The sequence below is a fragment of the Sinocyclocheilus anshuiensis genome, unplaced genomic scaffold (assembly GCF_001515605.1).
Source record: "Sinocyclocheilus anshuiensis isolate Anshui unplaced genomic scaffold, SAMN03320099.WGS_v1.1 scaffold1473, whole genome shotgun sequence".
NCBI classification, from domain to species: Eukaryota; Metazoa; Chordata; class Actinopteri; order Cypriniformes; family Cyprinidae; genus Sinocyclocheilus; species Sinocyclocheilus anshuiensis.
The window spans coordinates 797,385-812,325 of record NW_015548335.1 but is presented as its reverse complement, the minus strand read 5'-3'; the positions used below and the strand labels follow the sequence as shown (position 1 = coordinate 812,325).

Genomic DNA, 14,941 nt, shown 5'->3' with positions numbered 1-14,941 from the left:
ATAAATGTTCCCATAAAGACTCTTAACAGGCCAATTGAAGATAGCTGGTTTGCAAGCAAATTTTACTTGACACAAGAAAATGTAAACTTAAACAACTTAAATAAAAATAGAAGTGCTGCTTTAGCAACTAAGTGAAATAAAATAAGTTGCAGTAAAAGTACTAAAGATATTAAAACTACTGGAAAAAAAATGAAAGCTAAACAGGGTTATTATATTTAAAAGGAAAAATGAAGGAAAAATTAAATCCATTAAAAAATGTGTTACTTGAAATAAAATAAATGTTGACTGAAATAAAATAAAATGTAAAAACCTTTTTTTTCAACATTCTCATTTAGTTTAAAATAACTAAAATAAAATTAATAAAAACTATATAGACATACCAAAAACTACTACAAAAAAATGACTACAACTTTTACTAAAATGAAAAAGAAAATAGCAAATAGATTTCAAATAATAAAAATAACGGTATATAAGTAATCCTTAAATAACACGGAAAGCTCATGATGTTTAAAAAAAAAATCAGTTTTAAAATAACAAAAATGCCCCAAATATTTAAAATGCTAATTTATTTTTTCTGTTATCTAGCCTTTAATATAATATATCAAGTTTGGTATGGGTTGGAAGTGTTTAACATAAATAGTCAGCATGCTGTGTTTTATACGTATATAAATGTAAAAAAAGCTCCTGAAAATGAATGTTTTCTGGCACTAGTGGGAATCCTGGCATTTATACCCACAAAGACACATTTACACTGTGTTAGCATGTAATTTACAGTACCTAAACATTTCCTCTTGCTTCTCTTTCCTCATTTTCATGACTTTTTCTTTATGCTTGGCGAGCTGCTTCCGTTTCTCCTCCTCTTCCTCCTGCCTCTGAGCCTCTGTTGCTTTCATCAGCTCTCTGTTGGTCATATAGTCCTGATGGAAGACAGAAGAATTTCAAGGATTTCAATCAAAACAGCATCCGATTCACTCGATCTGTAAATGTTGTTCAACAACCGCCTCACCTGATGACCCTTCATCGCGCTTCTCTTCTCTTCCTGTTTCTTGCGCTCAGTCATGGACTGTTCCCACAGATGAAGATCTCGGAGTCGCTCAATTTCTTCAGCCTCACGTTGGACCTCCTGCCTCTCCTGCTCTTTCTTCATGTCATGATCCTTCATCCTAATATAGCAGGAAACATCAGGTCCTTTTTATAAGGTCCTTTCACATTACCTACATCATTGCATGGACTTTGATATCTCCTTACTGTTGTTTCACGCTCTCAGCGGTGGCCAGCTGGTCTTGTTTCCTCTGTATGGCTTTCTGCTGCTCCTGCTGGAGGGCCTGTTCTTCTCTGCAAGCCATTTCGGCCAAGATATCTCTGTCTATGTCCTTGCTGGTATTTTGCTTCATGCGTTTTAGTTCGATCTGAGCCTCTCTTTCCTTCAGAACCTCCGCCAGCAGCAGAGCACTCTATAAAAAACAAAAGAATAGTTTCTACTAACATTTCACATAGTTAAAAGTGTGACCAAATAATGAGAGACACAGACATGGAAGCCTTTCACTCTGTCGGTCTGGTAGTACTGCTGGGCTTTTGCTTTCTCAATGGCCTCCTTCCGTATCTGGGCCTGGTATTTTGCTTCTTCTATGTCAATTTGTTTCCGCTCCTCTTCTTCTATCGCCTCTCGAATTGTTTTTGCCTCTAGCTTTTTTTGTCGCTGTCCCTGTAAGGGGAAAAAAATTGATCTGTTTTTCTCCATGGAAGACATTTTGCATAAGTCAAATGCATAGCTTATATTAGCCCAAGCATTTATATTAATTATTATTATTATTATTTTACATTTTTTTAAGAAAACCCAAAAATATTACATCAAAACAGCATTCAAATTACAATCAACTTATTCAACATTATAACAAAAGCATAGACAAAATTAAAATTGGATTTTTATTTTATTTTGTTTTTTTTTATTTTATTTATATATATATATATATATATATATATATATATGTTTTATTTTATTTTAGATTATGTTTTAGTCATTTTGTTGTGTTTTTATAATTTTTAGTAGTTTTTGTTTTTATACATGTAGCTTTTATTAATTTATTTCAGTTTTAATTAATTTAGTACATCAAGTTGAACTAAATTAAAATGAGACATACTGCCTTACCAACTAGCTGAAACAATAATTATTTTATATTTATTTTATTTCAGTAAACAATTATTTTATTTAAAGTAACCGAAAAATGTTAAGGTTTTAATTGTAGTTTTAAAAACTATTTTTACTCTCAACAATAGTAAAACTATCAACAATAACATTGTTCTAGAAACAAAAACAGTCATATCAATGTGTACAAAATTATCACAGGGATATTTCTGATAAAATATTATATACAAATATTAGAATACATTATATACAAAATATTATAATGACTCCTATTTATCAACTAAATCTAAGAACATCAACTTTTTTCTTAATTATAATGATTTTTAAATTCATTATTCTTCTTTATTCTTAATTGACTCAATGGGGGCGGATTTAGTGATTTGGGGGCCCCAGGCGTTGCTTAGTATTAAAATTATAGCTTCAGATGCATGATATTTGTAGGGCCCTATGAAATCCGTTTTATTTTTCCCAAATTAGCCTAGGTTTTATTTTTTCCAAAATCTCTTTTTCCGTTTAAATTTTTCTGGATTCAGTTTTTTTTTTCTGGATAATTATATTACTAAAATTTAACAAAAAACATGTCTAATTAATTAAAATCATGAAACTTGTTTAATTTAACAGCAATTTAGGCCTATTAAATGTTTAACAAAAATGACATTCTTAGGGCCCAAATTCTGCGCTTTCTTTATTTTTATTTTTATTTTTCTGTATTCCATTTTAATGGTTTAATCAAAAACATATCTAATTAATTGAATTCATAAAAACAACTTAATTTATTAATTTGTATACAATAATAGGGCCCTATGAAATTTTAATTGTATTTACTTATTGTTTTAGAAATTCTGTGTTGTGTTTTTTAATTTGTCTGGTAATCAAATGAAGGCGAAAACATGAATCTATCTTTTATTCCAATGAAAATTAAACAAACCCTTTAATTTTTGTACATTCAAAATGCTACACAACAGCAGTTTACTGTGTAACGAGCAATGTCACGAAATTCGTCAAAAATTGAATGAATAAATCAAATGCAATTCAGTACACTTCAATCAAACCGCGATATATGGACTAGTGTATGTGAATATTAAATGGCAAAAATACTATTTAGCTACTACAGACGACAACCGCGAGCGTTACGCGTGCTTCAATAGCAAACGAAACACGCGTCTGCGCCGTTCATTCCGTCACATTCCGCGTTACACAGTAAATTCCGTTTTTATGAATAGATTCCGGGATTCCATCCCCATTTTCTACATCGCCCTAGCTACTTTTGCTAAGAAGCACGTTCAACGCGGACGCACAGACGGTTGTCGTGCTAATGAACACCACAGCAACCACTTGTGCATCTGCACTGAACGCGCATCTCGCATATAAAAAGCATTTTAGAGGGCCCTTGGCTTTAGGGGGCCCTTGGCTTTAGGGGGCCCTTGGCTTTTGGGGGCCCAAGGCGGTCGCCTACCTTTGCCTAATGGTTAAGTCCGCCTCTGGCTAATAATATATATATATTTTTTTTCTTTAAAAGTGTTTAGGTCATTAAAAAAATGACAATTTTCCGCATATTATGTTTAGCGTGAATTGTAGGTTTTTCAAGCAAATATTGCTCATTATGACTAATGCGAGAGCTGGAAATACATCAACTCCAGTGCGTACTCACAGCAATGGTGTTGGACCAGTGTTTTACGAGCTCTTTAGAGCGCATGTGCAGCTCCTCGCGCTGTTGGCCCGCTGCAATCACACTCCTGTTGTGTTGATTGATTCCGTTCACACTGTCCTGCAGGCGCTGCCATTCCGGTTTGGACAAAACTACCATTTGACGAAGATCCGCTTCGGTTTTCTCCACCTCTGAACTCACACCTGTATATTTCCAAGTGATTATCCACCTTTTTCTTGTCGTAAAAATGGGCGCAGCCATTTGTAAATTCTATGGGTCTAGCTTCCGGTCTCATCCGAGTCCAGCTATTTTTAGCTGTACGAAACAGTTGATTTTGCTGCTTGATATCGAAAATTGGTATGTCTTATCATATTATTTTAATGTATTATCTTACTTATGAACACACTGGTTCGTAGTGCAAACAGTTTTACCGTTTACTGCACGTTGTTATTATCCTCATTATTTACCTATAGCGGCTAATGAACCGGAAGTCTCACCCATAGGCTTACTTCCGCATTGAAGAAAAAGGTGGATAAACTGTAATTATTATCATTTTACAGATTATCTTTTAGTTATCCTGGCGCATTAGTCAGTAAGCGCAGTCATTCTCACCTTGTTGACTTGAGCCTTTCCTCCGCCCGTACTGAACGACACCTGCTGTTATCGAGGCTGTTGACATTTTAACTGCTTCTTTATGTCCTCTCACATTCGTTGATCTTGACATACATTGAGATGTTTATATATGTTTATTCCTTTATACATCGGCAAACTTGCCTAGCGTTGGTAACATGTTTGGACTCCCTACACTGTGTTGCTCGGCAACCATTTAAACTTTTGTTTCACAGTTTCCCTGGCAACCCTGCAAGTGAAGTAGGTGACGTCATGCGAAGCCTTAAAGAGCCAGCCTTCTAGAAAATAAACTTGCCGCAATATAGCATTACTTTGGGGCTATTTCTAACTCATGTAAGTTAATAAGTAGACTTTAAAAACAGTTGAAATTTGTAAATTGTTCAATCTTTTTTTTTTTTTGAATGCTACTGAATACCCCTGTCTAGCAATTTAACTTTTTCCATTATTATTATTTTTTATTATTAATATTATTATATATTTTTGTATTGTAGCTGCTTCCTTATTTAAATCTGGAAAAGAAACTAGTTTTGTTCTCAAAGATGTTGTTTTATATTATTATTTTGAAAACCCAAAGAATATGATGTAAAAAAATATATATATATATTTTGTATGCAAAATTCTGTATTGACTAGCAAAAAATGGTTTATGTCTTCTTTGTGTCTTCCACTTTTTCTGTAGAATTGAAGTCTCTTATTTCATCCCTCAGACTTGCAAACAACAAAAAAGCACAACAGGTTTGATGCTTTGTGAGGACTTATTTAAAGATATGATTAAACCTTAATAATGTTTAATATAAAAAAAATCTAGAAAATAGCCTGAGCTGATTTAGCAGTTGATTCTGAAAATTGTAACTTTAATTCATTTTTTTTTATTTTTTTTTTTATAACAGTTTTTCTGAAAACACAAAACAAAACAAAATCCCACAAACTGTATACAAAAGTATATGAACTAACCAAACAAAAGAAAATACAACAAAAAAAAAACACCCACCTGAACATGCACCAGATACAGTGAAAAATACCTTAAACAAAGCCATACTTAATCAGACTTAAACAACATATTTGGAGTTAAATAATAAAATATCGAAGTTATCCATTACATAACTTTAATTACATTTAAAGTTAAAAATATACATGCTTTTATGTCTTGCCTAGTTGTTGCATGACTAGTTGTCACACGTTTTATTCCAGTAAATATAAGGATAGGTTTATTTTTAACGTTTTTAATTATTTAAACCTCTGTCATGTGCTCATGTAATTGGTCAGATGCATGAAGCTTGTGTGAAGAATTAGTCCAACAGACCTGTTATAACCTTCTTTTCATCCTCTATTCACTTTAATCTCAAATAAATAGATTATTTATATAATAAACATATCATAGTATAGAGACTCAAACCTGCAGAAATTAAGTAAATACATATAAATCAATCAATAAATAAATCAATAAAAAGAATGTTAAAACAAATAACCGTATAAATAAATGTGGGAATAAATATACAAATAACTGAACAAATAAATACATGCATACATAGCCTACATACATTCATACATACACGCAAGAATAAAAAAGTTAAATACAGAAAATAATAAATGAAAAAAAGTAATACAAAAATTAATTTAGGACTAAATTTAATTAAAAAAATACTTTTATTACATTACATTTACTTACATTATATTTAATTGTTAGTGCTTTATTTATTCCTCTATTGATTATTTAGTTATTTTTAATTTCACAAGTGGCGGTGATTACCATTGTTGGGGGTAACGCATTACAAGTAACGTGAGTTACGTAATCAGATAACTTTTTTCAAGTAACTAGTAAAGTAACGCATTACTTTTTAATTTACAAGAGTTACGTTTTGTGGAGTAACGCAATATTGTAATGCATTACTTTTAAAAGTAACTTTCCCCAACACTGGTGATTACTATGGTACTGTGGGAGGTACTTCTGTCGCTCAGTGGCAAGAGGAACTTTTAGGGAGGCGCGTGAAGGGCGGAGTTTATGCGAGGAGGTCTCTATTGAAAAAGCGCCACGGAACATCAGTCAGTCAGTCATCTGAGGAGAGTCGAGTCACTGAATCAGCAGGAATGGCTCCGGTAACAGTCAAACGCGTTTTAATCAGTGAAAGCGTCGATCCATGCTGCAAAACGATTCTGCAGGAGAACGGCATTGAAGATGTGCTGAAGTTTGTGTGTGTGACTGTCACCCCTCCTCCTCCTCCTCTTCACTAGTCTGATGCAACAGCAGCATGTATCTGCACCATATGAATCGTTTCCTAACTAATGATTTTATTAGACACCAAGTAAACCAGCAATTTATGTATTCGAAGTATGTTTTTCCAGTGCATAATGCACATGTGTTTTGCTCTGTGCATGTGTTTTTAGTTTGTACATTTTTGTTGTGTTTTTATTTATTAGGTATTTGCTTGGATAGGATGTAAATAAAATGCATATAATTGTTCTTTATCAGGAAGGCATGTGCATTAAGTAAAAAGCTGAATGCATGTTGACTTGTAATTTATTGTCACTGTTGTCATGTCACATGTTGTGCTGCTTAGGAAATAACATGCTAATTTTGTTCACATGTCTCAAATATTACCTTTTTTTTTTTTTCTCCCAAGAATTATGATGGTTTAGTCGTCCGATCAGCAACCAAAATTACTGCTGAGGTCATCAGTGCTGGCAGTAACTTGAAGATCATTGGACGGGCCGGAACCGGAGTTGACAACGTGGATGTGGATGCAGCGACTAAGAGAGGCATTATTGTCATGAAGTAATGAAGCATGTTCAGGGCTCGAAATTAACTTTTTTACTTGGTAGCACTGGTCGCCTTCTATTCGGCTGGTGGATCAACATTCACCACATGATCGCTATCACCAGCACCATTATTTGTAACTTTAGGTGGTTCACAAAATAAATCTTTCCGTGTTTCTTTTTTTAATTTTCTCTCTTCTTCAGCCTTTTACATTCCCCGCGGTAGTTAGCTCCCTGTCACCTGACAGCGGAAAGCAGTGACTGGGTGATTGACAGCTAATATTAACCAATCTAAAATCTGCATTAAAGTTAAGAATGTAAAGATGAAGTTTAATTGGTTATGTAGCCTAACGTTTCATAGAACGGCAGACAGGTGACCGTATCAGCACTTAGAAGGCACATACTCTGAACGTTTTTAGAGAAATTAAAACAGGTCGCACGACAACAATTATATGCACTCGCACAAATGCTCCCAAATATATTTTGAGGTCGCACAGATTAAATTTCGGGAGCATATGCGACCAAAATGGTCGCAATTTCGAGCCTTGATGTTGAGTCTTGCTCTGACCGCAATTCTGTTTGTTTTCAACGCTAAAGCAGGTTGCTCTAGTTGTGCACTCTTCGTACTTCTTTTCTTAATGTAATCGTTCACACCGAAATGAAGTTGTCAACATGTATTGCCTCTCATGCTAACATCTAAGGAGATGTTAAAAGAATAGTTCACTCAAAAATTTGTATTTGCTGGAAAGGAACTTACCCTCAGGCCATCCAAGATGTAGATGAGTTTATTTCTTCATGGGAGCAGATTTGGGGAAATTTAGTATTACATCACTTGTTCACCAGTGGATCCTCTGCAGTGAATGGGTGCCGTCAGAATGAGAGTCCAAACAACTGATAAAAACATCACAATAATCCACACCACTCCAGTCCATCCGTTAACATTGAAAAGCAATAAGCTGTGTGTTTGTAAGAAACAAATAAAAATAAAGGAATAGTTCATGAATAGTCTGTCATCATTTACTCCCCCCTCAAGTTATTCCAAACCTGTAACCAAATAGTTGCTGGTCCCCATTGAGTTCCATAATATGGAAAAAAGTACTATGGAAGTCAATGGGGACCAGAAGCTGGTCAAACAAACAGCTTTTCACTTCCCAAGATGTTAATTGATGGACTGGAGGGGTGTGGATCACTTGTGGATTATTGTGTATTGTTTTTATCAGCTGTTTGAACTCTTATTCTGACGGCACCCATTCACTGCAGAAGAACCATTGGTGAACAAGTGAGGTAATGCCAAATTTCTCCAAATCGGTTTTGTTGAAGAAACAAACTCATCTACATCTGGGATGGCCTGAGAGTGAGGACGTTTTCATCATTTTCATGAACTATTCCTTTAAGTAGAATGGCCAGGAATTCCGTTCCTAAATGTTTGTTTATTCGTATTTCTGTCTTTTTGTATTTTAGCACTCCGAGTGGAAACACAATCAGTGCTGCTGAGCTCACCTGTGCTCTTTTGATGAGCTTATCTAGGTAAACTGGCAAATTTAATAAAGTACTTCTGTTCATTGTTTTTTTTTTTTTGGGGTTTTGAGATAACTGATTAATTGTATTATAAAATATGTTTTAATTTTCAGAACTGTGATGTCTCTGGGCCTAAAATAGGGTAGAAGATGATTTTCAAAAAAAATAAAAAATAAAATAAAAGTTGTGTATTAAAAAAACAACTCAATTTTGGCTGTTTTGGACTCTAGACGTATATGTGGACCTCAGAGGGGAAAAAAAAGATTAAAAAAGACCTGCTATAACCCCTCTAAGTTTGATTTATTGTTATATTCCTATTGTTATTCCTGTTACATACCCAATTAAATATTGCAAATATTTATCAAGGTTTTCTGTATTTCCTAGACGTATTCCACAAGCTGTCATATCAATGAAGGATGGAAAATGGGATCGGAAAAAGGTATGTGCACATTTTGTCCTCTGTGTGGCTGTTGGCAGTATGTTAAGGGCACTGCATTATGGGATAGAGTATTGCATGCACCATGTTGTATATTGCACATTTTGACAAATCATCCAGGTATTCTACACGTACTGAAAGTTTGTGCATAGTATACATACAGTAGTTCAGAAACCATCAGAGTTGTGATTCCATAGCCATACTTTCCCGTCTGTGTTAAGCCAGTCATCACTAATCGATTGTGATCACTGAATGTGTTGCTCCGCATTGTTATGGTAGATGGCTGAGTGCTTTGCTAATGATTTTGCAGTTCATGGGCGCAGAGCTGTATGGAAAAGTTCTTGGGATTGTAGGGCTTGGAAGAATCGGCAAAGAGGTGGCGACACGAATGCAGTCCTTCGGTATGAAGGTAAGATCATTGTGTCCTAAAAACTGTCCTGACTTGAAATGCAAATGCAATTTAAATTTATTTTTTTATTTTTTTATTGCATCCCTGATAGACCATTGGTTACGACCCCATCACCCCTCCAGAGGTTTCTGCGAGCTGGGGTGTGGAGCAGATGTCTCTGGAGGAGCTGTGGCCACAGTGTGATTATATCACAGTCCACACTCCACTCATGCCCTCCACCACAGGTTCACACAAACAAAACATTTTGACAGCTTGCTGCACAATTCAGTAAAAAAAAAAAAAGTGATTATTTTGCCTCATATTGCTGCTGCTTACATGCCAAGACTAAAGACTAAAATCCTAAGTGATTTTTTTTTTTTTTTTGTATCATTGGGATACTTAGTGACAGGAGAAACAAAGCTTTTCAAAACTTTGAATCAATTAAACCAATTACTTTGCAAAATGATTCACTGTTCTGAACTCCACATGCTGGTCAAACAAGCATGAAAACACCTTTTAGGAACAAATTGCACATTCTATTTAAAGTGTAATTTATTAATGCAATTAACAAATCATCTAATACCATTAAATATAAAATGTCTGTGCAATATGTTATTTTATTAAATTGTAGGCATTGTTTTGTTTGTTTTATGGAGAACTTTGATAATCCAGCCAATAAGAGACAACCCTCTACGGACACCTTGGCAATTGAATCGCGATTGGCTAGTACATTTTTTTTTTTTGTTTCGCCAGACTGATTATATATTTAAATATATATGTTTGTAAAATGGCACAGTTTTTTAAATATCTGAAAGTACACTCTTAACATCAGTCACTGAAGCATTATAATATAATAATATAATATGATATAATATGATAATCAGTATTATTTAATGATAGAACTTTAGTAATTAGGATTAAAACTTGATAACCATGTATGAAAGCATATTAGTCATTTTATCTGAACTTCGGACTGGTGGTGGTGCTTTTTTGGTCATTCGGTGTTTCTGTAAAAATAAATTGGGAAAAAACTAACAAAAATACTAATATGATAATAATGATACGAATTCTATCGTTTACATGTAGCGCGTCAATTCTCTCTCTCTCTCTCTCTCGCTGCATGTGTGTGAGACGAAGCAATGGCGAGTCGTGTGCTTCACACTAGAGTTTACGGTACGTCAAATCCAGGTGTGCTGCACATCCATTCAGATGAACTGAAAAATATCACCGTTCGGTTGACGGAGAGTGAAACTCTGAAGCGCTCAGGCCATGTCCACACGTACACGGGTATTTCTATAAACAGAGTTGTTCCTTCTTCCGTTTTAAAAAAAATCTCCGTCCACATGAAAACGCAAACGCATGCTATGAAGCACTGTCAAGAGCATGCCAAACCAACAGGTGGCGATATTTTCTCAACCGTAAAGCCATGTTGGCCAATCAGAAGCTTGAAAAAGTCTCCAGTAGCACAGGCTCCGACGTCACAAGCCAAAAACTCCGGTTTCGCTGTCTACACGATAACACTGCAACCAGAGTTTTTGAAAATCTTCACCCCGGCAGGAGTTTTCAGAAATGTTAGAGTGTTCGGCGAGTGAAAATATATCTGTGCTAAACTTATACTTAGCCTCCAACTCACACATTGGCGAGTAAAATCTGAGAATTTATTAGCCATTGGCTAATATTAGACACCATTTAGTCGTCCAGAGTGAAGATTTAGTCGCATATGCGAGTGATTTACTCGTAATGTAGAGGGTTGAGAGACTATTAACTACAACTCTTCTTTTTATTATACAAATGTGTAATTTAAAAATATCTACTAATTTATAAAACTGGTTCGAAACTAATTATTTTTATATTTTTAATTTCCATTTTAATTTTAGGTAAAGTTATGGTCATATTTTGTTAGCTTTTGTTTTTTAAAAAACATGTCCATAGTTTTTTTTTTTTCTTCAGTTTGTCATTTTAGTAAATCAAGTTAAACTAAATGAAAATAAGAAATGTTGCCTTGACAACTGGCTGAAATTAAATAGTTTTCAGTTTATTTAATTTTAATTAACAATGTTGTTAATCTTATAACAGAATATAAAATGATATAATATTTTTAATATATAATAATATTAATAATAATTTATTTTAATAATAATAAAATGAATGAATGTATTATTATTATTATTATTATTATTATTATGCAGCTTAATAATTGCACTATTAGACTACATTGCAGTTCTAATTTAATTAATTTTGCTTGAATTGCCCTAGTGTAAAATCAGACTTTTGGTGATGTGTTACACAGGTCTCCTTAATGACACTTCATTTGCTAAGTGTAAGAAGGGCGTGAAGGTGGTGAACTGTGCCCGCGGCGGCATCATCGATGAAGCCGCTCTCCTCCGGGCTCTGGAGTCAGGACAGTGTGGAGGAGCAGGGCTGGATGTGTTTGTGGAGGTCAGAGTTTGTCGATCACTTAGACTGAGAACGGTTTTAGCTTTTTGCCACTGATAAATGGCATTGCATGTAGACATATTTAAAATATTACTAATGATAAAGTCATATCTTCAAAGTCATATGAAAAGTATTTTTTTGGGTGAGTTCAGGAGCCTCCAAAGAACAGGGCACTGGTGAACCACCCCAATGTGATCAGCTGTCCTCATCTGGGAGCCAGCACTAAAGAAGCACAGGCTCGCTGTGGGAAGGAGATCGCCCTGCAGATTGTGGACATGGCCACGGGCAAAGCGTTAGTGGGAGCCGTGAGTCACGCTTAGTTTTACAGTGACACAAATGACTTTTTATGAAAGGGTGTTATTTTCCCCTGCAAGTTTTTCAGGGACATTTTGTATAATTATGAGGACATATTTTTTAATCATAGCGAATTATTTATATATGCCAAGTACTTAAATGGAAAAAAAAAGAAAGTTTAATCTGAACAATTATGAACAATTATCAAATACAGAAGTAGCTGTAAATAATGCACTTTTTTTTTAGGACAAACATCAAAGATTCTTGAAGTGATTGAAGATATTCATCCAAAACTGCTTTTGTAAAATCCCAAAGAAAATGACAGAAACAGGTTTCCACAGTCAGAGAAAAAGAAACCCTGGAAACATCAGGAAATTTCAAAATAAAAGCTATGTGTGTATGTCAAGAAAAATGTCAGCACATCACAGCTCCAAAAAAAAAAAAAAAAAGCATCCAATTTTTTAAAACTCCTACCTTTAAAAGACAAAACACTTGTTACCAGTGAACAGCTCTATTAAACTAGGAAATATTTTTACTCAGAACGTACTTTAATGAACATTTTTTTCAAGTTGATTTCGGGAAAATATGTATATTTAAATCAAATATCAATTTGAAAGATTTGTTTTATTTTTATTTTTTTTTGTAAAAATAATATTGTTAAATTTATTGTATACAATTTATTGAAGTATTAAGACTATTTTAAATCTTATTATTTTTGAGTTTTCCATGAATATAGCCTCTGATGCTGATATGGTGTAAAATGATTACATAAACTCTTAAATTGGGGCAGGAGAAAGTATATTAACTGAAACTTTAACTAAAAAAAAAACAACACAAATCGCCTACAACTGTAATTTTTACTTGGATTGAATTGTTTAATGCATTCTTTTCTTTTTCAATAATCGGTTTCACTCGGATGTATGTCACAGTACGGAAGGAAAGATCACAAATTTAAGTCTTTTTTTCCATCCTCAGGTGAATGCTCAGGTGTTGGTCAGTTCTTTCTCTCCTGACTCTCATCAGTGGATCCTGCTGGGAGAGTCCATGGGCAGAGTGTTGAAGGCCTGCACCGCTTCTAAAGAACCCTTCAGTCAGGTCCATGTCACATCACTTGGTAGGTGGAATAATTCACCCAAATATGCTGTCAAAATTGTTGTCATTCACGCACTAACTGAATGAGTTCTTAAAAAATATGACAAGAAATCAATCCTGTTGTTAGGACAGTATGTACATTTTCTTTTACTGCTGGGACAAGTCATTTCCACATGATGCAGGGCAGGATACACAAGACTTACTCAGGAGGAAACCCTCCCATATGTACATATCAGAGCCTGTTGTCTATCAAACATATTTTATTGGATTGTAAGTTCAATTAAATTCAGTTCAAGTTTATTTGTATAGCGCTTTTCACGATACAAATTAGCTGGACATACTGTTTTTCCACACAATTCTAAAAACTTCCAAGTTAATGTTTCTCCATTTGCGCTCAAGACTGAACAGTATATATATACAGTATATATATATATATATATATATATATATATATATCTGTAAGTATGTTTATAAATTCTAAATTCTTTTATTTCAATTAATTGAGCAGCCCCATGTCTTTATACATTTACATTCAATTTAATTAATTATTAGCTTTTCATAAATTTAAAACCCTGTTCTGGTCAAATGGCATTACATTTGATCATTACAGTGATGCTGTCTTGTGGCAAGATATATATATACATATACATATATCTCTTCCTGTCCTATAGTTGTAAAGCACTGCAGTTTATCTTTTGGTGCGATGAATGAAGCTGAAGTATTATACGCTGTAGAATCTACGTTTGTTATTGTATTTCTGATGTTATCTATTTTATCAGTGAAGAAATTCATAAAGTCATTACTATTAAACTGTGAGGGAATATTTAGATCGGGTGGCGTCTGGTTATTTGTTAATCTAGCCACTGTGCTAAATAAAAACCTTGGATTGTTTTGGTTATTTTCTATGAGTTTGTGGATATGCTCGGCCCTGGCAGCTTTTAGAGCCTGTCTCTATAGCTGGACATACTGTTTTTCCACACAATTCTAAAAACTTCCAAGTTAATGTTTCTCCATTTGCGCTCAAGACTGAATTTTTTTTCTTGAGAGAATGGGTATTACTGTTGTACCATGGCGCAGTGCGTTTTTCTTTAACCTTTTTCAATTTGATGGGGGCAACAGCTTCTAATGTATTAGAGAAGATAGTGCCCATGTTGCTAGTCATTTTGTCTAGTTCATGTGTATTTATGGGTACACAGAGCAGTTGAGATAAATCAGGAAATAGTTCTACGCTTCTGAGAATTATACTGTTAATCCACATTAAGTTTTAGAACTTTTTGATGAAATCAAGAACATAATTAAAATTAAATGATAACAGAATTTGTATTTTTGGGTGAACAATAATATAGTCCAGGGGTTCTCAACATTTTTGTCAGCAGAACCCCTTAGATGTAAAATATTTACTTAGCTGAGAATTTAAATTAATATTTTTAATGATTGAACGATGCATTTTCATGTTTATGGTTCTCTGATGTCAGTTAATGGTCATTGTGGCATGCAAGATAAGATTATTTTCATTTTAAAATCTTTATGTATAGGGCTGCACACCAAAAATTATACTGCAATTATTTGGTATATATTGTGATTTGAACTGCCATATGAC

General features: G+C 34.1%; 2 protein-coding genes across 2 annotated transcripts in view; one reads left to right on the top strand and one right to left on the bottom strand.

The window, feature by feature from the left end:
* The window catches only part of cfap210 (cilia and flagella associated protein 210), a 7,085-nt gene extending 2,426 nt beyond the window's left edge, over positions 1–4,659 (bottom strand). The window contains exons 1-6 of the mRNA XM_016444398.1: positions 4,407–4,659; positions 3,798–3,997; positions 1,532–1,705; positions 1,249–1,454; positions 1,007–1,163; positions 778–917 (exon numbers count right to left, since the gene is read on the bottom strand). Of these exons, the coding sequence (XP_016299884.1) occupies positions 778–917; positions 1,007–1,163; positions 1,249–1,454; positions 1,532–1,705; positions 3,798–3,997; positions 4,407–4,518 (989 nt within the window). The 5' untranslated portion in view covers positions 4,519–4,659. The remainder of the gene's footprint in view (positions 1–777; positions 918–1,006; positions 1,164–1,248; positions 1,455–1,531; positions 1,706–3,797; positions 3,998–4,406) is intronic.
* A 1,734-nt stretch (positions 4,660–6,393) lies between these two features.
* phgdh (phosphoglycerate dehydrogenase) overlaps positions 6,394–14,941 on the top strand; it is a 12,023-nt gene continuing 3,475 nt past the window's right edge. The window contains exons 1-9 of the mRNA XM_016444412.1: positions 6,394–6,619; positions 7,045–7,196; positions 8,639–8,704; positions 9,080–9,134; positions 9,442–9,540; positions 9,632–9,764; positions 11,810–11,958; positions 12,108–12,260; positions 13,225–13,363. Of these exons, the coding sequence (XP_016299898.1) occupies positions 6,512–6,619; positions 7,045–7,196; positions 8,639–8,704; positions 9,080–9,134; positions 9,442–9,540; positions 9,632–9,764; positions 11,810–11,958; positions 12,108–12,260; positions 13,225–13,363 (1,054 nt within the window). The 5' untranslated portion in view covers positions 6,394–6,511. The remainder of the gene's footprint in view (positions 6,620–7,044; positions 7,197–8,638; positions 8,705–9,079; positions 9,135–9,441; positions 9,541–9,631; positions 9,765–11,809; positions 11,959–12,107; positions 12,261–13,224; positions 13,364–14,941) is intronic.